At 37.8% G+C, this 23,559-nt stretch overlaps 1 protein-coding gene across 18 annotated transcripts in view; it reads left to right on the top strand.

Moving 5' to 3' along the window:
- The window catches only part of EFCAB11 (EF-hand calcium binding domain 11), a 97,613-nt gene that overhangs the window by 42,168 nt on the left and 31,886 nt on the right, over positions 1-23,559 (top strand). For 10 of the 18 annotated variants that reach the window (XR_006939457.1, XR_005860290.2, XR_005860294.2 and 7 more), the window contains exons 6-8: positions 12,717-14,715; positions 22,250-22,339; positions 23,262-23,366. Coding sequence is in view for 1 of the 18 variants with exons in the window: in XM_426458.8 (XP_426458.6) it covers positions 12,717-12,816 (100 nt within the window). In the remaining 17 variants the exon portion in view is untranslated. Of the gene's footprint in view, positions 1-4,968; positions 5,133-12,716; positions 15,399-22,249; positions 22,340-23,261; positions 23,367-23,559 lie in introns of those variants that run through there. The other 8 variants (XR_005860292.2, XR_005860289.2, XR_006939458.1 and 5 more) reach the window with 7 other exon arrangements.

Here is a 23,559-nt window from a genome sequence, read left to right as displayed (position 1 = left end):
GTACTAATAAATACAGTTAATTGTATAATTGTAATAAATACAATTAATAATAAAATTTAAACAAAATCATTAAATGTGTCCAAGTTTTACTTTTGTGTCTGATAGGCATTTACAAGTCCGTCTTACTGAAAACAAATTACACTGAGGTGCTCAAACATTTTGAATTCTTACTGCTTAATATTTTGTCTTTTTTCCTAAAGATTTCTAAAATACATCGCTCTGACATATATTTTTTAACCATTAGATTAGTTGCAACGTACGTTGAATATCTTGGTTCATTCAAGGTATGCAATGCCACTGCATTTGGAAAACACAGCAAGTGCTCTTCTATTTATGTATTTGTATATACTTCATTATCATGTAGTAGATGATTCATTTTCAGAACAAATACAGGTAACATCGCAGTGTGATTTTGTTTTCCTTCATTGTCTCCTTTTACAGCAAAGAAAAAACTTAGAACTTGATGAATTAATTTCAAACTGTTGTGTATTACTGTGAAAGAAGTTGTTAGTGAGGTTAAGATTCAAAGAGTACCTCTTGTACTCAATAGCAAGTGCTGATGCTTTGGATTCAAGGAGAATTTGTTCAACTGCTTTAGACTATTCTCTGTCAAAGCTCTATCTACAGCATAAACTTTGTCCTTAATGGGGCAGAGCTGCAGATTTTCAATTAGTCGTGTAGGTATTTCATGCCTAGACTCTTGAACACCTTAAGGATAATGATAAAGACGCAGAACTTGGCTCAGTATTTTACAGGAGCTAGTGCAGAAGATGAAAGCAGGTTTGATGTGCTTATAGTTCCCTGGGTTGCAGTGGAAATGTGCTGCTGTGTTTTGTGCTATTCTGAGTTTCCTAAAGGCTAATGGCTTTGTGCCCAGGATACAGCATTGCTGTAGTCCAGCTGAAAGGTGACAAAGGCATGTATGATGAAGGCCAAATCATCAACAGCAAAGATAGGATGAATTTTTTTTACCTAGTTTAGCATTATTGCCAGAGGGAAGTCCAGGATCAGTTCTAAATGACTGACCAACTCACCATCAGCCAGAAGGTACTTAGTAATGCCACAAGCATTGTAGCATCCTTAAAGTGTTTCTTCCTACTACCATTGTAACTTCTCTTTTTCTTGATTTCTGCTTTCACCTTCTACTTTTTATCCATGAGCTTAAGTACCAATGCAGTTTGGTGACACTGTTTCAGTATGCAACACAATATAATGAAAGGATGGAATTTTATAATCCCTACATAGTATTTTAACTGGAGTTCATGACACCTTTCCAGTTCTTTAAGTTTCTATGTCTGTATTTTTAATAGGATTGAGGAAAATGGAAACTGAGGCACAATTTTCTTCTGCTTCTCTCTGGTTATCACTCTCCTGAAGTGAACTGTTTCTGAGTAGTCAGCCTGTTTTACATACAGTTCTTTGTTCTTTAGCTATGTCAAATGCTGTAGAGAGATTGAAAAGAAAGAATGAAAACGTCTCCCACGTTTGCAGTGTGGATAGTGTGGCAGAGGAAGGGATGCTCTTTCTATTCCTTGTTCTGCAATAAATTCAGATTATGACAGGTTTAAGTGATTGGTAGTACCCAGTTGAAAGTGTAGGGAGCAAGTATATAGTAACCAAGATTGAGTAAGACTATCTGTTGAATGTGACGTTGGACTCAGTTTTGTGCAATCAGTGCTACCTCATCAAGTGTATCTTTACTTGTCAAGCTCAAGGAGGCAAACTGTGCTAGGGCAGCTGCACACAAATGAGCGGATGTGCATTGGAAAGCATAAGAAACAAGCAGATTGTTCATGAAAGTTGGACATCTGAGAGTATGAGAAAATTGCATCATTTATCAAAGAGGACATTTGCTACTACTTTCCAAGTTCGCATTGTGGGTTTTCAGCTTTGTACAAATAGGGGAGCTTAACTTGCCACCTCTTCGCCTATTGATATGCCTGTGATCTTCAATACTCAACTTCTAATCTTTTTATTAAGATAAGATCTTAAGTTGCAGAGTATCTGCTTTGTCCATGCTAGAACGCTGTTTGAAGTATGACTTAGAAGAATGAATACTGGAACACAAGTACTACTCTACTTTTCCAACCTATGCCTTTTAAATAAAACTTTTTAGATCTGATCCTATGTAGCTTGCAAGATCTGAGAGCACAGCTCTAAGTACTAAGAAAAAACATGAAATACATGGATTTGTGGTTTTTTTTTTCCTCTCCAGTCTGCAAGTTAACCAGAAAACTAGCATTGTTCTTTTTCAGCAATAATGTTAGGGTATGATATGGAGGAGGTAAACTTTGGATACCATCTTGTTGCACTGAATTTAGGTGCTTGATGGTATTTTACTATTTTCACTTCTTCAGGGAATATAGGGAAAGTGCTGCTCGTAGCTGGGCATTAGGTGTGTACATGCCTTCCTCTGCATCTACCATGTCTGGGTGCACCTGTGGGTAAGCGCCTGTCACACAGAGTCCTTGGTTAGCAAGGTAATGCCTAATCACACATCTTAAAGACCTGGCAGCTCAAGAAGGAAGGCTGTCCATTTGCCATGTTGAGTTTTGGAAAGTTTTAATCTAAGTTCCAATGTAGGCAGCATTTGAATGGACCGGTTCTCATCTAATTCGGCTTTTTTTTTTTTTTTTTTTAATTTTATGTCTTGGTTTTCTAGATATAAGCTCATTTTCTGGGCTTTGTTTCCTTTATTTTATAGTTTCTTGTTAAGTGAGACCTCACGCCCAAGTGGGGCTTTTAAGCAACAGCATAAGATGAAGATGAAGTAATGAAAACAGCTAGTAAGGTATTTCATGTTTTCAAATAAATCTGTTCAGACCTGCTAGTAGACAAAAGGATGAAAACATTAAATGCATTAGATTTATCTAAAGACTTGATTTTTAAACTCCCTTTTTCTCTCAGCTGATGAGTTAGTGCTATGGGGACAATAGACATTCTCTGAGTCAGTTTCAGTGCTTTCATTGGGCACTCTAGGGCAAAATCAGTAGGCTTCAGAATTAGGAATCTAGTCCTCAGCAAGGATGATGGTTTTAATACAGTTACACACATAGTAAAATGAGAAGAGATGAGGAACTGTCTGAACAATTTTGACGTAAGTATGGTTGTTTTTAAAAGATCTTAAAAAGATCTTATCCTACTTTGTACATTACAGGTTATATGGCTCTATAATTTGACTCATATTTTCTTACACATTTTTGTTTTATTCTTCATTTGGTCTCTCCTTAAGCTTTATGACTGTTTTTGTTCACCATTTCTTTGTTATGAAATATCCTTTGCATGGAGGAAGCCTTTTTTCATATCAACAGCATCTGATGGAAATGGAGGAACTGAACTCCTTTAGGCAATTTCTCTTTTCAAATAATTGTTGTCAGGTTAGGTTTCTGCATCATCTAACATTTTAAGTATTCTTAAGAAACAACAACAACAAAATCAGACACAAGAGCTGAATGCAGTATTTCAGTACTGATGTCAACCATGACATTTTGCATCTACAGAGTAAATAATGCTGCTCCCTTATTTATGTATCACAAAAAGAGTTCACTATTTATGTCTTGACTACTCCTCAAAAGCTCACACTGGGTTGCTTTTCCACTAAGATTCCTAAGCTCTTTATGATCTCCTTTCTATGATAAGCCTACCATTAGGGATTTTATCTGCATTTCTTTTTCCTAGGCTCCTAGTTTTAGCTCTGTAAAACCTGATTTTGTTTGAACTTGCAAGCTTAATGCACAGTTCAGACTGTTGTATCTAAACACTCTGCCTTCCACATTATATATGGTTGCATCATTCTGTGAATAATCCACAAATTATATATTACATATTATAATAATTAAAATGATGATGTTATGTAGTATTGTATCATTATATAACCATTATAGATTACAGATTAAGTGTTATGTATTGCTTATGTATTATGTAAGTTGTATAGTATTATTATAGTATATATTACTATAACATCATATACAATGAATTATCCTTGATTTCAAGTAAAGGATGAAAATATTTATTAACTATGTCTCTGCAGCTGCTACCTAGTAATTCCACTAGAAATTGGTGCATTTGATAGCAATTCCAAATGGTAGTTTTTTCCTGAGCTCTGCAAGACGTTTCTTACTTCACTTATAAAATCAGTAGATGCTTGTAGGTTTCAGTGTATCTTTTCTAAGAGGTAGAAGCTTAAACCATAAGATTCAAGTTAGGATGCATACTCAAAGTAGAAGCTCAGAGGTTTTTCTGTGGAGTTTCAGCAGAAGGCAGAAGTGATCAAGAGAAGTGTCTGAGGTAGTTTGCTCTCTCTGATGCATTCAAAGAAATAAATCAAAGAGTTACTCTACCCACATACCCCTGTCTTTGGGATCAAATGATAAAGACTTCAGAAAAGAGAACTGGTTAAGAAAGAAGGGACAAATATTGGCAAAACTAGTGAATTCAAGACTATTTCTACTGTCCAGGGAGAAGAAAATCAGGGAAACTGTACAAGAATGGATAAAAAATATTGCAGATAGATAACTAGACATCAACAGACTATACTTTACTATATTGTAAGGTATATTACAATTACTGACAGAAGTAGTCAAGCAGTGCACTCAGAAAGAAAAGGGCAGTATTTCTCCCAGGGAAGAAACAACTGAATGTAATCTACTACTGGAACAATTCTCCCCCCAGTTAGTGATTTGTTTGTTTTCTGTACTTTAAAATATTTGTAAAAACTGAGCAACACTGAAGGTGAAGCGAAGCAGATTTCTACCTTAATAATAATGTAATTCTAACAATTTAAATGGTTCCTTAAACTCCTCTATTTTACTGAAACTTCTGCTTACTAGTATTCTAGTACCGCATTGTTTCAGGAAGCAAAACTAGAGGTCTCTTCATAATTCTTCAGCACTTCCCGAAGATCAGAATGGCTTTTCTCATCACGTTTTTAAGGAAGTGAAATTAATATATGCATTTGTAACCAAACAGCTGTGGAGCTCTGCAGGAATCCCATCAACAAAGACTCAAGCACTATGAACAGGAAGAACCAGCTGGTTAAGCAGAAGAGAGGGCAGCTCTTTGAAGAAGCTGTCATCCTTGAATCTTCAGTTGGTGGGTCATTTTATCCTTGGCAGGGACTCCTTGCAAGTACTGTAAGTTTTACTCTCACTGCTTGATCAGTAGGACAGCTTTGGTTCTAAGGCAGTGAATGTATTGACTCTTATTTTAATTATTCCCTGATAGTTTTATTTAAAAATATTAAATAAATAGCAATAAAATCTGAATGTAAAAGAAATAATCAATTTAAAACTCTGGCTGTGGAAAGTTCTTCATGTAACAGTTGAGATTACACACGTGGTCAATTTATGTATTTTCTAGCTTTGTTTTCGTTTTTTTTTCTTTTTTAAATAACTGCGAAGTAATTTCTACTTACACCCTGGAATTGTATTGTAACAATGTGGAATATTTTTATGACTCCGTATCACAGGGTGGTACTTTGGAAAGTTTAAAAAAGTGTTCTGTTCATTTCATTATTCTTTCCATAGACAGTTTTCAAGGGAGAAAAAAAATCTTTGTACAGCTAATGTAACATATTTTTCTACTTTATGATCGTTCTCTACTGGAGCCAATATTAATGCATAAACGTATGATGAAATGGTAGGCCAGTGCATTTCACAGAGCAATATTTGTAAAGTATCTTATTTTTAAGGTTTTCAAGTTATTATTTGTTTTGTAATTCCAGAAGGAAAAACTGAGGTTTGAAATTTTCAGTCAGTGAAATGGAAAAATAAAAGACAATTCTGAACTCAGTGCTCTTGAAATTGAATCTGAGGCAAAAGGCAGTAAATCAGTCATCTCTGACTCATGGCAGACAGGCAACATGTTACCCTCCAGATCTTCTGGTGTTCTTTAAGTCACAAGGAATAAGTTAAAATGAGAGCCAACAGGATGACAGCCAGATGTCACTTACCCAGATTGCTTTAGAAGCACAGTGAATCAAGGAGGGCTGGGAGAACAGAGCAAATGAAAGTAGTAAAAAAGGATGTCAGTAATAGAATTAAATATAATTTGCATACAGTAGACAAACATAATTTGTAAAATTTTATCACCAAGGCACATGCAGTGGGTGATTATGTTTTAATGGGAAGCAGGTTCCCTTGGAAACTTATTCCAGATTTTCTGTCTGTGACGGAGGAAGGATAGTGTCAGAAATAGTAGAGGAGCTGTAAAGGAGAATCTGTGGATCACACTGCACATTCTTCAGTGCTTTTATTTCCTTGAAAACATGAGTTAGATCAAACTTATTTTGTTATTAGTGAAAAAGGCGATGGGGTTATTAGAGTGCTTTCTCCTTGTCAAATCACCATGGTTTTCCTGAGTAGATTCCCCATGACGTTCACATTAGAATTCCTTAAAGAGAAAGGAAAATGAGAAAAGCTATTTTAATAGAAAAAGAGCTTCAGATTATCACACCCAGATCAGAAGAATGAAGTCAAGGCAGACATTGTAAGACCTGAATGGTGCTGGGTGTTTAAGCATAAAGAGGAATACCCAGGAGCACTCACAAAAAGTGTTTGGAAATAAGTGGTTTTATATTTATTTGTAAACCAAAAGTTGTCTTTTCATATTTAGTTGTGATAACTGCTTATGCTGTCTTACTCAAATTTAAATGTATCATGAGCATTTTTAAGTTGTATATTAGCCAATAAATAATAATCTATGAAAGCTACTGTCTTCTAAAAATAGAGTAAATTAAAACTTTCTCCCCATGGTTTAACTTCAGTTCTTTGAAAGTCAAAGCAAGGACCATCTACCCTTAGCTGTATAATTAATGATCTTTAACTATGTTTTCATAGTGGAGAAATCCAAGCAAGTTTTAAGCCACCTTACTCACTTGCATATGTATGATATATGGCCATGGCATCAGTGATCTGAACAGAGTTTAATTTATCTTGGCTCTTATGTGACTTCTGGGGCTTGTTTTACTGAACTAATGAGTTGAAAGCCAACTCAGTGGCAGTCTATGCTGGTTTTGATGCGCGTTCCCTACTCCTTCTTTTGAGTAATAGAAATGCTTTCTCAATTTCTTGATTTACCACTTAGATCAGATACTGTATTATCTAGGGAATGAAGAGCAGAATTAAAATCTTTAATCTTTACTTTTACATGTTTTAGATATGATGAGTTAATGAGAAACTATCTATAAACTAGATGGAGAATATTTCAAATTTTGTGCCTACTTGAAGGCTGCTGTTTTTGTGATAGTCTATACAAAAAGAAGACATACTGTATTTGTTGCTTTTAGTGAGTGTTTTTGTTATAGGAACTGCAAGATTTGACCATGTGTGAATTGTTTCAGGGATGATGGGGGAAAAGCTTGAGTGCCTGCTTAATATATACAGTTATTTATAAACGAATAAGCAGTATTTGCATGTGGATACTTTTCTGATAAGTACTAATTTCCGTGAATTAATAAACATGAAACTTCAAGAGGCAATTTATACCGACATTAGTCTTTTAAGCTATTCATTTACTCTACTTAGATTTACGTTAAAATATTCCTGTCAGATGGGAAGTACCATTTATCTAATCCAGTTTGCTATGAAAATACACTTAGGTGATTTGGGGAGTCTTCAACTACCTAATTGTATAAGAGAATAATTTATATCTCACAGTCAGCAACTTATGATGGTGATTATTACTCAATTTTCAATGAAAGATCACACAATCTACCCACAGCACCACATACCTTGAAACATCTCTATACTAAGATTGTTAAATGAGTAGTAGTTTTTGAAATAAAGATCAATATGCTGTGACAAAGTGTTTTCATAATCATAAGAGTGAATGTATCATTGGTTTCAGCTGGAAAAAAAAGGAAAATTTAACACTCCAAGGCCATTCCAGCTTTTAGATGACTTCTGGCAAGGTTTCAAAACTCCATAACATTTAAATAAAGACAGCATTTCTTCAGATTACAAAAGCTAACTACTTACTGGTGTATTAGTCATATATCAGCCAGCATATCTTGATAATCTCTGCTGAAAGGTTGTTCAGAAAGTGATTCTTAATTCAAAGAGTCATTTGGTGGCTTTTGAAATGTAGAACAAACACCATATAAAAAAGAGGGCCATTTTTCAAGATGAGCTTCCAGATGAAGCTCATTTGAGGACATACATGGTGAACATAAGTGGAGTAGGAAAGGCCCTACCGAGCAATCTGGACAGGCTGGATAGCTGGGCTGAGGCCAATGGGATGGAGTTAACAAGATCAAGTGCCAGGTCCTGCACTTTGGCCACAACAACCCCAGGCAATGCGGCAGGCTTGGGGCAGAGTGACTGGAAGACTGTGTAGAGGAAATGGACCTGAGGGTATTGGTCTATGCTCAGCTAAACGTGAGCCAGCAATGTGCCCATGTGGCCAAGAAGTCCAATGGCGTCCTGACTTGGATCAGAAATTGTGTTGCCAACAGGAGCAGGGAGGTGATCATCCCGCTCTGCTTACCTCTAGCGAGGCTCCGCCTTGAGTACTGTGTTCATTTTTGGGCCCCTCACTGCAAGAAAGACACTGAGGCTCTGGAGCGTGTTCAGAGAAGGGCAATGAAGTGGGTGAGGGATCTGGAGCACAAGTCTTGTTTGGAGCAGCTCAGAGAACTGGAATTGATTAGTCTGGAGAAGAGGATGCTCAGGGGAGGCCTTATTGCTCTCTATAACTATGTGAATGGAGGTTGTAGTGAGGTGAGGGTCAGCCTCTTCTCCCATGTAACTAGCAATAGGACTAGAGAAACAGCCTTAAGTTGCACCAAGGGAGATTCAGGTTGGACTTTAGGAAATACTTCTCTGAGAGAGGGGTCAGGCTGTCCAAAGGGGTGGTGGAGTCACTGGCTCTGGAGGTATTCAAGAAATGTTTAGGTGTTGTACTGAGTGACATGGTCCAGTGGGAAATATTGGTGATTGGTGGATAATTGGACTAGATGATCTTAGAGGTCTTTTCCAACCTTGATGATTCTATGATTCTAAGTAACTCAGATATTTGGGATGAAATTCTTGCCTCCTGTAAGCCACTGACAAAATTCCTACTAACTTAAGCTTAGCCAGATTGTCAGCACTAACCTAAAATGCTTGTGAATTGATCTTCCAGAATTAAATTCTGAGAACACCTTATGGTGTTAAAAAAAAATAGATTTTGCTATTTGATTGATACATTCTCTCAGGTATTTGAATCTGTTCATTTTCTTTGAATGAAATAATTTACTTGCAAATAACACAGCTTATGGTAATAGGTACTGTCATTAAAATATAATAGTTTTTTTGTTAAAAAAAATTCTTCAGTGATGGTTAACCCTTGAAAATATGGGAATGTCAAATCACTTGCAGGTTCAAAACAAGTTGAGGTATTTATTCATAGAGCAGGTGTTCAAGCCGTGGGTTTCACATGGGTTTGAAAAGCTGCTAGAAAAATTCATGCAATAAAAATGCATAAAGAATATTTACATATACACGTGCATGTCTGGTTTAGGAAATCCGTGAATGCACAGAGAATATATCAAGGGAAAATAAACCAAGAGAATATCACTGGATACACCCTTTTCTTCCATACATACCCAAAGTGATGGCTGCTGTCAGAGGCAAGAGGGTAGATAAACTGGCCTGGGATGGTTAAACTGTTTATAGAATCACAGAATCCTCAGAGTTGGGAAGGACCTCAGAAGGCCATCTAGTCCAACTCCCGTACCATGAATAGGGACAGCACAGCTAGATCAGGTTGCCCAGGGCCTTATCCAGCCTTGCCTTGAAAGTCTCCAGGGACGGGGCATCCACATCTCTGACAACCTGTTCCAATGCCTCACTAAGCTCACTGTAAAAGATTTTTTCCTTATGTCTAGCCTACATCTACCCTCTTTAAGCTTGAAACCATTTCCCCTTGTTCTGTCACCACTGACCCTGCTAAAGAGTCTGTCCCCTTCGTTCTTGTAGCTCCCGTTTAGATACTGAAAGGCCACTCTCAGGTCACCACACAGCCTTCTCTTCAGGCTGAACGGCTCCAGCTCTCTCAGCCTGTCCAGAACAGGTCCTCTGAACAGATTCAAATACCTTCTTACAGGGTTTCTGTTTGTCGGAAAAGCATCAGTATACAAATAGGGATGTATAGGTGAAAACAAGGCAAGCATGGACCATCATTCATCATGTCTAATGTCTCTTGTGTAAGACTATATCGGTAGATAAATTTGGTGATATTATTCAATCACAAAACTCATCAGGTTCTTAAGCCTTGCTTAGAATTTCAGGGAGGGCTCCATTTCACTTATCTATAACCATGGATGTAGGTATTCTCTAGAAATGCCTATTTTGTTCTGTTACTGACGGAGGATGCTTAAATAATTTATCAGATAATTAAGGTGCATACAATACAAATCAAAGGATAATGATTTCCACCATGGAATTAGTCTGTCCTGAAGTAATTAAATCTAGTATTCCTTTTGACTAGAGTATATGTTGTAGAAAGTTACGTAGTCTTGATTTTCAACAGAGAGAAACCGTCTCCTAATCCATAGTTCAGTTATCTCAATAGCTTGTCGATTTCATTTAAAAAAATAAACCTGATTTTAGTAAGTTTAAACCTGATGTAATTTTTTTCTAGCTTTGACTTCCAACTGGTGTCTACCATCATGTCTTTTCTTATTCCTTTAGAAGATATTTACTATCTGAAATATTTTCCCTAGAGATACCTGTGGTCTTGATTTGATAGAATCAGTTCACTAATCTTTTTTTGAACTGAGTGTTTAATGTCTCATTATAAGGCATTGTTTCCAGAACTCATGTAATTTACTGCAGTTATTTTCTCAGTTCTTTTTAGTTGCTCAGTATCATTCTTGAAGTGTGGGCAGCAGAAACTAGACACAGTATTTTCCTCAAAATTTTCCTAATGCTGTATTCTGAAATAAAATCAGTCTTATTTGTTTTAGATATTATCCTGCTTACACATTCAAGGATCATATTTCGCTCTTATGCAAAGCATCACAGTAGGAAGTAATCTTCATTTGATTACTTTTTATGACTCCTCAGCCCTTTTCAGTTACTGCTTTCCAAGACAGCATCTCCATTTTGTAATTATGACCTGTATTCGTCCCTTACTGATGAATGTTTGCATCTGTTGGTATTACAGCACACAATATTTGAAAGGATCCTTTCTGCAAAGAAATTCATCAGGTTGAATTATCAGCTGTCGTGCTGTCCACCAAGACACATAGGTGACCGTCATCCCAAACCTGTCATTACCTGAAAAGTAGCAGAATATGAATATGATTTAGTCTTGATTGAGAGCCAACAATAAACTGAAAGAACTACTTTCATTTACATATTTCCACAATGATAGTGTGCCATTTCATAGGTTTATGGACATGTAAGGTTCACTACGGCACTGCGAGGTCTGAAGTTCATCTGACCAAGTTCAGAGAATGTTTCATGTCACAAGAAGTCAATAGTTCATTTCTAGCATATGTTTAAGCATACATGCATAGAATAGTACATCCTGTCTCTTTGTGTGAGGCTTTCTTTAAGGCTGAGATGCTGTACTACCTCTGCAGGATCTAGAATCCCTTTGAAATTTCCAGTGCATTCAAAGGCTGTTTAGCAGAGGCTACTGCTAAACAGCCTGGATTATTTTGAAGTTTTCCTTTTAATCTATGTAGAAGATGCATGCTGTCTTGCATGCTGCAGAATAGTAGGAGTACTGCTGTTCAACACTAACAGTGTTGGCAAAGTTTGCAGAACTATAATACCACCAATTTTTGTGTCATCTGCAAATTTTATCAGTGATAGTTATAAATGTTATTCCAGATCAATAATGGAATGCTGGACTGCACATTGTTATAAACGAAATATTTTCTGAGACGATGAGCAGATTTTGTGCTCCAACAGTTCATCAGCTTTTTAATTATTTAATGTTAACTTCTATATAATTCTCATATTTCTAGCAAGAAAGGTAGACAGAACTAAGACAAATACTTTACAGAAGACTATTTTGTCAGCCTAGTCTGTCACCACATCAAATTTTGTAAACTGTGTTTGTGTCCTAGACCTGTGTGTTAATGACATTAACTGAATTGCTGACCTCTATCAGCTTATGTCATGGGGATAAAAAATAGGAAAAGTTGTTTTTCTTTCAGAGGTGTTTCTTTGAGCATTAGAATACACACTTCAGCATACACTCAAATACAAAAGAGCATTTTTTCTTATAGCTTCAGCAATTAGGCTTGTTAACACCATCTTTGTTTCAAAATAAGCTGCTTGAGGTATGTGGAATGTTATAGGGGAATTTGGGGAAATTTAAATGTAAGCTTATGATATCTTATGACCTAGAAGTCTTGGATTTTACGCTGTGTTGTGGAACTCTGAGGATCTCCACCCCACATAACTGAATTTTGGGAACTACGGAGGATGTAGAAGAGCTAAATTTGTGCTAAAAGTGCTAAATTTGTAGAATTCAAATTGCCATCTTGTCATTCACTTTTGCTTCCTCTTGAATAAACAGAATGATACTTGTTTTTTGAAATCTTTCAGCTCCTCACATGAGATGTACTACGCAAAAAGTGCATTTCAGTTCATTGTATAGAATTTAAATGCGTAGGAGTTGAGCTCTTCAAAACAATGTTGGTGTTGAATATCTACAATAAGCATGTCTGTTTCACGTAATGTCTTTTGGGTTTTAAAAACCATATCTCTTTTCTCTTATAGAGAGGTTGATCAGGATTCTGATGGGTGCATCAGCTTCAAAGAGTTTGAATGTGCAATGAAGCACGGACAAGATGAAGTATCACCATTGTACTTCGCCTGAAGAATGCTCTCTGGTGAAAAGACAAAGTGAAAACTTCAGATCTCGAGTTATTTAAAAATCAATGAAACTTCATTTGTTTCAGCCAGCATTTTAAGAACTTTGACTGTAAGTGTAGCTCTGAAGAACAGCCTTTGAAGCTTTACTGTTGACAAGTTGGGTGTATTAATTTACATGTGTATGTGTGCATAGAATACTTAAAATATTTGAAAACTCAGTTGATTCCCAGTCACCCTAGTTAGGAAATGCAACTCTGTACTTTTTGGCTTAGCAGATAGAAAAGACCTGACTCTGATTTCCAGTTATTGTAAAATGTACGCATTTGATTTTTCAACAGCCTTTTGTTGACTGACCAAAATACCTACCAAAATATGTAGAAACTGATTAAGATTATAGTGGATAATTCTTGTTTGTTAGAAATTAATAGTATATTTGTCTTTCCTTTACGGTTTCACTTTCATATAGTGCTCTTTTTTATATTGCAAGCTATTTTTAATTTAACAGTTTTGAGAACAGCCCTTCTCATGTGAACTTACAGACTGTAGCACACACTTAATGCTACTGTAAATAAATAAACCAATAATAATGATCAGTAAGAGGAAAAGAGTATCAGTTCTACTGTTAAGTCAAAAGAGAAATCTGCAATATCTTCCTAACTTTAGTGGGGTATTCCAAAATATAATATGTGGGCAAATTGTTTATGAAATAACATCTATGTTTTCTGTTTCAATTTCATACATGCACCTTACTAGATACACAAAAAGTGGAATCTTCTTTAATTCCAAGGCAGATGGTACATAAATAATGGGATGAAATTGGAGGCACTGAATATATGAGCAGATATATCCGATTCTATGTTCAAGAACCAGGTATCCATTAGATGAAATGAGCTGTAACTCAAACAGCATGCTTTCTGTGCTAATCAGGGCAAGAGAAATGGTGTTACCTTTTAAAGGTGGTGGAAAGACCTGATAATAGATTGAGAGTTAGCCTTAGAAATGCTATTTCCCAATAGATGAATGTTTTCATAAGAGAATCATCACCATGGATGTTAATTAGCAATATCATCACAGTCTCTGCTGAGACACAGAAGATTGAATTATTATCCCATAGGGACAGTTGCTACAGGTCTAGCCACATTCATGGAAAAAAATGTATGATGGGTTGCTGTGCTATTACTTACACTACATTTTTTTGGTCAGTGTACTTCAGTCTACTGACTCAGGTGTCCGGTCCCTATACCTGTCCCAAACACTAATTTCATGAAGTATTATTTTATTTATCTCAAACTAATTATTTATTAAGGAGCAACTGATGTGAAGTTTCTATCTTACAGAAATCTCATTTTCAGCACTAGATTCCATTTAGCCATTAAAAAGTCTATGATGTCTTGTTAGTATTACTAGCCAGTGTTTATCAGAGTTTGATTAGCAGACTGTAGAACACTTCAGCTATCACTGCAAATTGATAAAATTAGGAATGACATTTAGTGGCGTGGGTGAAGTGGGAGGTTATTCTCACTAATGATTTGGGAAACAAAAACAGCAGCTACCCAAGGATTGGATGAAAGATGCTTTTCATTTTTGTGTAAGTTCCATTGCTGATGTAACAGCTTCCTTTTTGGTCAACAGGAAAGGACTAGTAGAGCTGTGATCAGCATAGCTTACCAACTATAACACTAGGGTTACTTAAAGGGGAATATACACTCACCAACAGGTTACGTTCTTACTTGTAATACTTCCTAGCAACAATGATAGAAGCTCAGCAGGAAAAAAAAGTTTAGCTTAATGACAACCATCTTTGGCAGAATCTTGGGAGCCAAATTGGGTCTGAACCTCTATGAATGGAAAGCTGAACATAAGAGCAAGTAATTACTGATACGTCCTATGGAACAGCACAGAGGTGAGTCTTCAGGTTTTACTGTTATACCGTCCTTTTCAAGTTTAAGACCATATTTGCTTTCCTATTGTGTTGATTTTTTTTTTTTTTTTGGTCTTGTTTTCTGATGCCTGTTACTTAACAGGGCAGGATTTGCTTGTTTAAAAAATACCTGTGAAAAGAATATATACATTTGAGTTTTCAAATGAGTGATAATCTGCTCAAATTATTTTCATGTGGATACTTTGTGTGCTTAGCTTATTGCTGCCACTTTACAGCAAATAGGCTATATAACCATACTTTCAAAATGTATTTGCTTTATTCTCCTGGAACTTCTATAATTCACTAAAGCTCTTGGATTCTAGTTATGTGTTATTTCCTTATAAACAACTTGAATGATTTCATTGATGGAATGAGCAGTTGTTAAACTGTGGTCTTTGGGCAACTTGATATCCTTGGTAGTTTGTACAGCATAGTATAGTGAAATCCAGGACAGCTTTAGCTGAAAAAGAGTTCAGAGGTCTGAACTGAATATCAAGATTTCCTCACTGGAATGTTTTGTTTCCGTTTTTTCCTGGTGTATCAGAAAACGAGTATTTCATCCATATTCTCAGTAATCAGAAGAATCCAAGAGTAAATACGTGCACTACATCATAGAATATTCATCGTGTCCCTATGAGGCTCCCAAAATAAAACTGAGTACCTTAGGTTTGTGGCAGTGTTACTGTGTCTTCTATCTTTAATCAGCTGGGTGGGTGGTGGCTGATAAGTCATACTCAGTAACTAACTGACACACTAAATGTCACAGTTCAAAGAAAAGCTTTGGCATGACTCTCATTTACTATCACATCACTTTTACACTCTCTGGCAGTGAAATGCCATCTTAAAATTAGTATGAATTATAGCTGTGTTCCTGCTTTGAGTACTTAACACTGTTCTTTGAATGGAAAGCTACCCTAACGGGAAAAAAAAGAGACTTGTTTTTATAACTTTTTGTGTGCTGATTGCCAGTAACAATATGAGAAAATACAGTGCACTGTTTTCTGGCAATAAATGTGAGGAAACAAGTTATTTTAATCATAGTCCTTTAAAGACACTGTATCTGAGTTTCTTTCTTGCAAGGAATTTAAAATTAGTGATGAATTTTGAAAGAGCCCATATAGGTTGAACATGTATTAACAGTCTTGCTCAAAGCATAGAGTAGTTCTGAAGTGACTCCCTTGGTCTTCTCCACTTCCTGTGTATTGGTCCAGTTTGCTGAGCCTTTATGGTGTTGTAGGAGTAGGAGGTGAGGTCTAGCAGACAGGGGTTGTGAGGCTCTATGGGTAGATAGTCCCTTTTCAACATGGCGAAGAGATGCCAAAACATCTTGCAGTTGTACTGGAGGAAAGGAAAAAACTCACACTTCAAGGGCTATGAGTGCTCTTCTCCACATATGCTGTTGCAGAGGGGACTGTCTGAGCTCATCTCCTGGGCCCAGAGGCTCCGGCTGGCTATCAGCAAAAACAATCACAGCAACAAGGCATCCCATTCTCCATGTCTGATTTTTTATTTATTTTTTTTTTTAATTTGAAATAAAAGCCAATGCTGCTGCCATCACAGTGTCCTCTTAGAGCTGTTTTCAGTGGCTCCAGTCCTTCTTCTGTCCAAGCCATGAACTTTTGGATGTAGTTCATACTCAGTTTGGGATCTGTTGAGCAACCAGCATCGTGGAGTCGGATAGAAATGTGCAGAATCAGAAATAAAACTTCTTTTCAATGTGAGCAGTTAAGGAGGCAGGGCAGTGACATGCTGCTGTCATCTGACTGGGACAGACAGAAGGGTGGCATGGGATTCCCCGGGGCACGTGCATCTCTGGACAGGAAGAACGGTTCTGAGGCAGTTTCTATTCAACAACTTTGAATGCAGTATATGCTGAGAATACCTCATCTAGTGAGTCAGATTGATTCCAGTTCATAGAAAACCCCACAAATTTCTTTTTGTTAGAGCTTCAACACCAATGCCATCAAAATACTGAACAGCTGCTTTGTCACTGAGGTATTTGCTATGTAGGGTTAGCCAGAAAGGGTTTGGTCTTTAAAATTCTTTGCTGTCTGTGCTTCGGTGAGAATCTCAGCTTCAGTCAGATGAAATCTCACTGACAGTAAGGAGGAGTACTCCTATGTGCACTGCAAAACGTCCAGTCAAGTTTGTGTTTAGTTACCTAATTCTGTTAGAGACATTCCAAGTTAGGATGATTTAATGTCAGGTGATTGCTTTTTTTAAAAAAAAAACTATTGGTTTTACTAAATACAAGAACACTTTAAAGAGCATAGATAAATCTGCCTTACAAACTAGCTTTGAAAAGTAAGACACCTGGAGCAGTACCTCTTGGGATGAGCTGCCTCCTTAGAAGACCTAAGGTAAGTGCACTGAGAAAACCTCAGTAGCTGCAGAACATTTATGCTACAGAAGAGAGAACTTTGAAATACTTAGTCTTTCTTGGAGTAGAGAGCTGTGATAGATGTTAAATAATTGTGAAATATTCAGTGACATATTGAGATGTAACAGATGCTATGGAATCATGTCATAGTCAAACATTGTACTAATTTTGTAAGTGCCACATATTTCCTGGCAGAGGACAATTTTGAGAGTTAGTAACATGAAATTCTAGTGTTAAAAGAATACAAATAACACGTCAGTTGGAGTTCTGCTCACCCACTCTGTTGGGGAAGCAGCACACGGATACATTTAGCTGTCTCAGAAGGCTTCAGATGAAGAACTTGAAATTCTGTATTTTGATAGTGTTGTTTAGGAAGAGGCAAGCACTATTCCAGAACTGATATGGTGTGCCCAAATAGAGCAGCCCTGTAGAAAGACCTCCAAGTATTGTAGATTTTTTTTTTTTAAGTCCCCACTTGGAGGATCAGTCACCACCTGATAAACTAGCAAATGTATAAGCAGCATGTTTAAAACCGTCTGTTCTCTGAGGTACTCTTCACCTGGCTTAATTAACTGAGTTGGGGGAGTGAGAGGGAAGGCTTCCATGGTGGTTAGCTTATGAAGATGAACAGCATTTACTGGAAATGTTAATACTGCCCCAAAGTCAGACCTACTGGGACAGCTGCAGGACAGTGCAGGTGATGGTGCACAGAAGCCCCATCTGGACAGAGCCTAAGGATTTCACCACCTAAAGATGGAAAACAGAACCCTGAAGGTTAAGCTGAGTGCCAGAAGGTTGTATCTGTTGTACAGGATGGACCTGATATCCACCTGTCTCAATTCTCAGCCTCAGTTGGCAGTAGCGATGATTAACCATACAGCAAGAGGCACGCAGAGAATGATGCTTCTCCAGCATGCTGTGTGTCCAGCAATAAGAGGTTTACAACTCATTGCTATTACATCCTTTATTATACAGGTGATTTCATCTTGAATCACACTTGCTCTTTTCTTTGTATTTCTTCAGTCCTTCCATAATCTTTTTCAGATGATCGGAGCTCCACTGACTACTGAAATAGAGGAAATAACTGTGTCTTTATATAGTGGCATAATGATATTTCCCTTTTTATGTTCTGTAGCTTTCATAACAATAACTTGACAATTCAGTAGTGAAATGGAAGTACAGCTAATTCAGAAATGGCATGAGGAACCAGTTAGAGTTCATTTTTTTCCATTATCTTCATTCATACATCATGTAACTTTACATCACAAAATATATTTGTAACTTGGAAATAATATATATGTAACAATAACAAATAAAAAGGAAAGTGATATTTTTTTACTTATTTAAGCACCTGCGTGTGAATAGGAAGGTGACTCTTTTGCAATCTGCAAAACTACTGAGGCAGCTAACTGTTGGCTTCCAGAATCTATCACTCCGTACAGCGACAGCCTTGCTCCCAGACCTCAATGAGAACATGAGCTGTGGTGCAGAGATCCTTGGGCTGGTCCTTGACGACTGGTGCATTTGTACTCTGCAGGGCAATATTGTGCAGGTTGCTGCCTGGGTGTGTGACTCGGCTCCTGAACTCTGCCGTGCTGACACAGTGGTGCTGCTCTGAGGCTGAAGCTGCGCTCAGCACCTGCTGAGAGCCCTCACAGCACCCTCTGCAGCCTTGCCAGGCCGTTTTGATGCAGGGCCACAGCCTGGGTGTATTGTGTGATCAGGCAGAGACTGCTTCTTGGAGAGATTTTTTCTCCATTCATGGCAACCCATGAGAACAGCTGTAGGTTTCTAAACTTAGCAAATCACCTAAATTTACTGGAGCTTAAGAAAAGTGAGTCATATGGATTTATTTAAAAAAAAAATCTATTAATACTGAAACTTATTAGGTGCTGGTTCTCCACTGCAGTGATTCATTATTGCAGCTTGCTGTGGCAGTTCTCTAGCTTCAGTATGGAACTAAAAGAAAAACCTTAGATATGGTGTACATAGGCCAAAGGACATAAAGAAATCAGGCAGCTCAGTCCCGCTGGATAAGAAATGCACTGTAGGGTCAGGTCCACGGTCTGTCTAGTTCTGTAGCCTGTTTCCAGCTGTGCCAATGGGGAAGAGCACGCTGTTGAGGATGCTGCCCTGCTCAGTGCCCTCGCACTGCCCCAGCATCCAGGGGCACTGGGTGGAGAAGGCTGGAGGGCAGGCTGCCTGTCTCAGAGACAGCTGCTTCTACAGGAACTGCTAAAACAGATAAATGCTAGAAGGGATTGGGCCCTTCCAGTCGTTGTTGAAGAAACAAAATTTAAGCTGCCATAATAGTCAAAGGCTTCAGTAGTGTGTGTATGATCTTCTGTATAGATTTGCTGTTCTCATACAGCTCTTTTAGCTAGGGAGCGTGCAAATGAGATTAGATCTTAACTGCTAATTAATAGTGTGCCGCAGTCTTATGCCGAGTGAGGAAATTCCTCAGTAGCAACTTTGCTCTCACTTACGCCTGCTGGCTTTTAAATGACTTCTCTAGCACTTTCAGCAGAGCTGTAGCTCTTGACAAGGGCTGCTGCATCAAAGTTGGGAAGATTCAAAGATATACTTGCGTGTAGAAGAAGGGAAGAACAAATCCTTTGGTTAGTTTTTACTTCAAAACCTCTATTTAGTTAGACTGAAAAAAAATACTTTTTTTTCCTGTATCTCACCAAGATGTGCCTGCTGTGGTTTGTGTATTGCATTGAGTGCTTGAATGGGGGTTAAAAAACATGACTAGCTCATGAACTAACACAGTCATTAAAGAATGAGATATTAATGAAGATCACAGAACTAGTTTTCCAGAAACCAGAAGTGCAGAATGCAGAAAATGATTGCACACATATTCAATCAAGATTCCTCATAAATGAGCTTTTTGAGGCACTTGAATCCCTTTAGAATATGTTGTGTTGCTTTTATAAAGTAATTTCAAAATCCAAATGTTGTTTAATACTGAGTCCGGTGCCTCACAGAGGCTGTCATAGCAGAACTGCATTGACACACGACTTGTAATTTCACGTGAGAATTGTATCAAGTTTATTTAACAAGACCTGATTTTTACGAACGTGTTGATTGACACGTACAGTGCCATCCTTCGATTCCTTATTGCCCGAGTATTGTATTATCTCTCACACAGTCTGCAGTTCTTATTTATATTTAGGCCTTTTATGTCATTCTCACTCTGCAAAGGCTCTTTAGAATGAGTGTAAATGTAATTTATACTGTTTTGAACATCCATTTATATTTCTCAAATGGTGTAAAGATGAGCAAATGAAGATCACAGGCATGGTTATTTTTCTGTGACTTTGTCTGCATTTAAAGCTGTGGACTTCTCTGAGAGCCTCTGCAGAGTATCTCGGATTCCAGGAAGTATTACTCCTTCCAAAGTGGGTGACAATAATTGAAGTGCCTATCTTCCATCTCTCACTATAGAGGTTTTCTTCACTCTTTCTGTTACACAATGGTTGTAGACGTGACAACCTGTTATTACATGAAAAAGTGGAGATTTCCAGGAGATAAAATCTCTGTTAATACAAGGACCCTTTGAATGTATTTCCCTGGGAAGTCTACCTAAAAATTCTCCTGAAGGAGAATCTGAAGCCAAGTTAAGCAGATTGTATTTTGATTTTCTTCCAGAGACTGTATCTTCCTGCTACAAATGAACAACTTCAAATTCCTCCCCGCTTCCTTTTCCATTTACTTTGCAACAGCATGAATTTAGTTTAAATATAACAAAATTTAGACTTCTGTTAATGAAGTTGTTATACACAAAAAAGATAGCTTACCATCTTTAAACAGTCTTGCTGACTGTCTAGCAGAAGTGCTGATGGGGACTTAGAAAGGACACTGTTTTGAACAACAGAACTGGAACAGGTCCAGAAGCAAATGAAGCCAAGACTGCAGTGTTCTGTCAGACTGACCAGAGCATGAGAATGGGACTGAGCAGACCTTGGAAAATGACACTAGAAATGCATTTAAATAATTGGGGGAAATACACAAACAAATGGAAGTACGGCTTTCATACAAAGTGAGTTAAATTAGTATTTCTTTAATACATTTTTATTTCATGGGTGTGGCTGTAATAGCATCATTTGAGTTGGCAGGGACCCTTAAATGTCATCTAGTCCAACTCCCCTGCAATGCACAGGGACACCTACAGCTCCATCAGGTTGCTCAGAGCCCCATCCAGCCTGACCTTGACCGTCTCCAGGGATGGGGCACTGCCACTTCTCTGGGCAACCTGTGCCACTGCTTTACTGCCCTCATTATAAAAAACAAACAAACAAAAAACCAACAGCAGAACTTCTTCCTTATATCCAGTCTTAATCTCCTCTGCTTTATTTTGAAGCTGTTTCCCCTTGTTCTGTCACCACCGTGTCTAAAGCCTTACTGAAGTCCAGGTAGATGACATTGTGTATGGTTTTTTGTAATCCATTTCACATGATTCAAAGACAATATGAATGTGAGGGGATCAGAGAAGGGATTTTCAGAAGTGTCTCTGAAAATAAGCAGCACGCTTCACTGAGGTTACATTCCACATGTTGCCGAATACCTTGGGGCCTGGCACAGTGTATGCAGCAACGCAGGAGATAATTTATGTCAGTGAAAAGTAGCTGAAGCTAAGCTGCTTTCAATATCTGGCTAGTTCATCTATTCTGACTGTGGAGGTCTCTGTGTTGTGCTCCACTGCAGAGAAATACCCTGCACGTTTTTAATATCTCACCTGTAGCCAGTGGAATCAGAGGTGTCAGCAAAGCTTTTATTTTCTCTGCATAATCTTGAATTCTGATGATGGAGCATGAAAACAGTAATCTAATTACATTTCTTGGAAGTTTGGCAGCTACACAAAACGTTTTTTTTTACTTACAAAATATATTTGATCAAAAAATCATTGGTGCCCAATAAACAAGAAACTGCAGTATCATTTTATAGTCACTTTTCAGAGCATAACAGTTAATCTAACTATAGTTACGCTGGTACTGTATAATATAAAATGTGTTTTATTCACTTTCCAGCAAGATAGGGGTAGGGTTATCTTCAACTTTGTATTTTTATGACTTTTAAGGCATTTGTGCTGTAAACTGCATGCGATTCACTATAAAAGCTTTTATTTCCTTTCAGTTCTCATGGTCACTACCTCCTGAATGGTTACTGCAGCAGCATCTATCCTCACACAGGATTCCATTATCAAAGTACTCCACAAACACATCTGTAAGGAGTCTCTACCTCTAAGAAACGGCCGCATATTCCATCCGTCCTTCTTCCTGCTGAGATAACCTCCTACTCCACTGTTTTCTGACCAATTTTACTTATCTCTAGTTATTCGAATGCTGCACTTTTCGCATGTTTTGCAAAACCCCTTTCTGAATTAATCAACAGAAAATCTAAATATTTCAACTCTGTGAAGCAGTCTCTGGTATGACCAGGGAAATCACATGGGCAACAGCGGGTTAGCAAGCTATGTTTGATGTTTCACCTCCTTGTGCCAGTTAATGTATGTGCATAATTGCTCAAGAGCCGTCTGGTTGCAACCTAAGATGTGTTGCTCCTTGATAATGAAAGCACTGATTTGGTCCCACGCATGAACTAGAAGTGTTTAATGTGAGTCTGCCTGTGGGACTCTGATAGAAAAAAAAGAGCAGTGCCCTCTCAAAACCTTTTAAGAAATGTGCGTGTAATAATAATCTCTCCAAATTGAATGAAAATCTAATTGGCAGATGCCTGATTTTTTGGGGGCCTGAAAAATTTAATGTTTGCTATGAGCATGGAGTGGCAGCGTGAAGCCTTCTGTCCACTCAACATACACTGCTAGGGCTTTCCTGGCACTGGGGAAACGTCAGGGAGCAGCTGGGTCCAGAGCTGGCTGCGTCTCCAGCCAATTTCTGTGGCCCTACGTGGGAAAACAGCCTTTAGTATTTGTGTGGATGATATCACCCTTGTCTCAGACACCACTCATTGTTGTGGGGGGTCATCTTAAGCTTGCTTTAAAAGTCAGGGTAGGCAGAAAATGACCACTGAGCTTTCTGGCCTCCAGCAGCTCCACGCCGAGCAATATGGTAGAATTAGATTTTCTAACAAGGAAGCTCTTCTAGGCTCAGTTATGTTATTTTTTTCTTGTGTGTTCCTTCCCAAGCTTGAATATACACACTCTGGAAAGTGGTAAATGGGCATTTGTCAATACATCTGATTGCAACCACCGCCTGAAGACGGAGATCCTTTAGCAAGAGGCCCGAGAACTGTGAGTATTGTGGAGAACTCAATCTTTGCAGAACAACTGAATAATAAACTGGGATTGTTCACTGAGGAATGAAAAGTGAGGAAGGATGTGGTAACGGTATTCAAATGAACACAGGAATTGCAGATATTACCACTTTTCTTCCCATCCACTGAAAGTACAAAAACTAATATGATAGAACTATAGCAAGTGAGGT

This window comes from Gallus gallus, chromosome 5 (assembly GCF_016699485.2).
Source record: "Gallus gallus isolate bGalGal1 chromosome 5, bGalGal1.mat.broiler.GRCg7b, whole genome shotgun sequence".
In the NCBI taxonomy this organism is placed as follows: domain Eukaryota; kingdom Metazoa; phylum Chordata; class Aves; order Galliformes; family Phasianidae; genus Gallus; species Gallus gallus.
The sequence above is the reverse complement of the archived record's forward strand: the minus strand, read 5'-3'. Positions and strand labels throughout refer to the sequence as shown.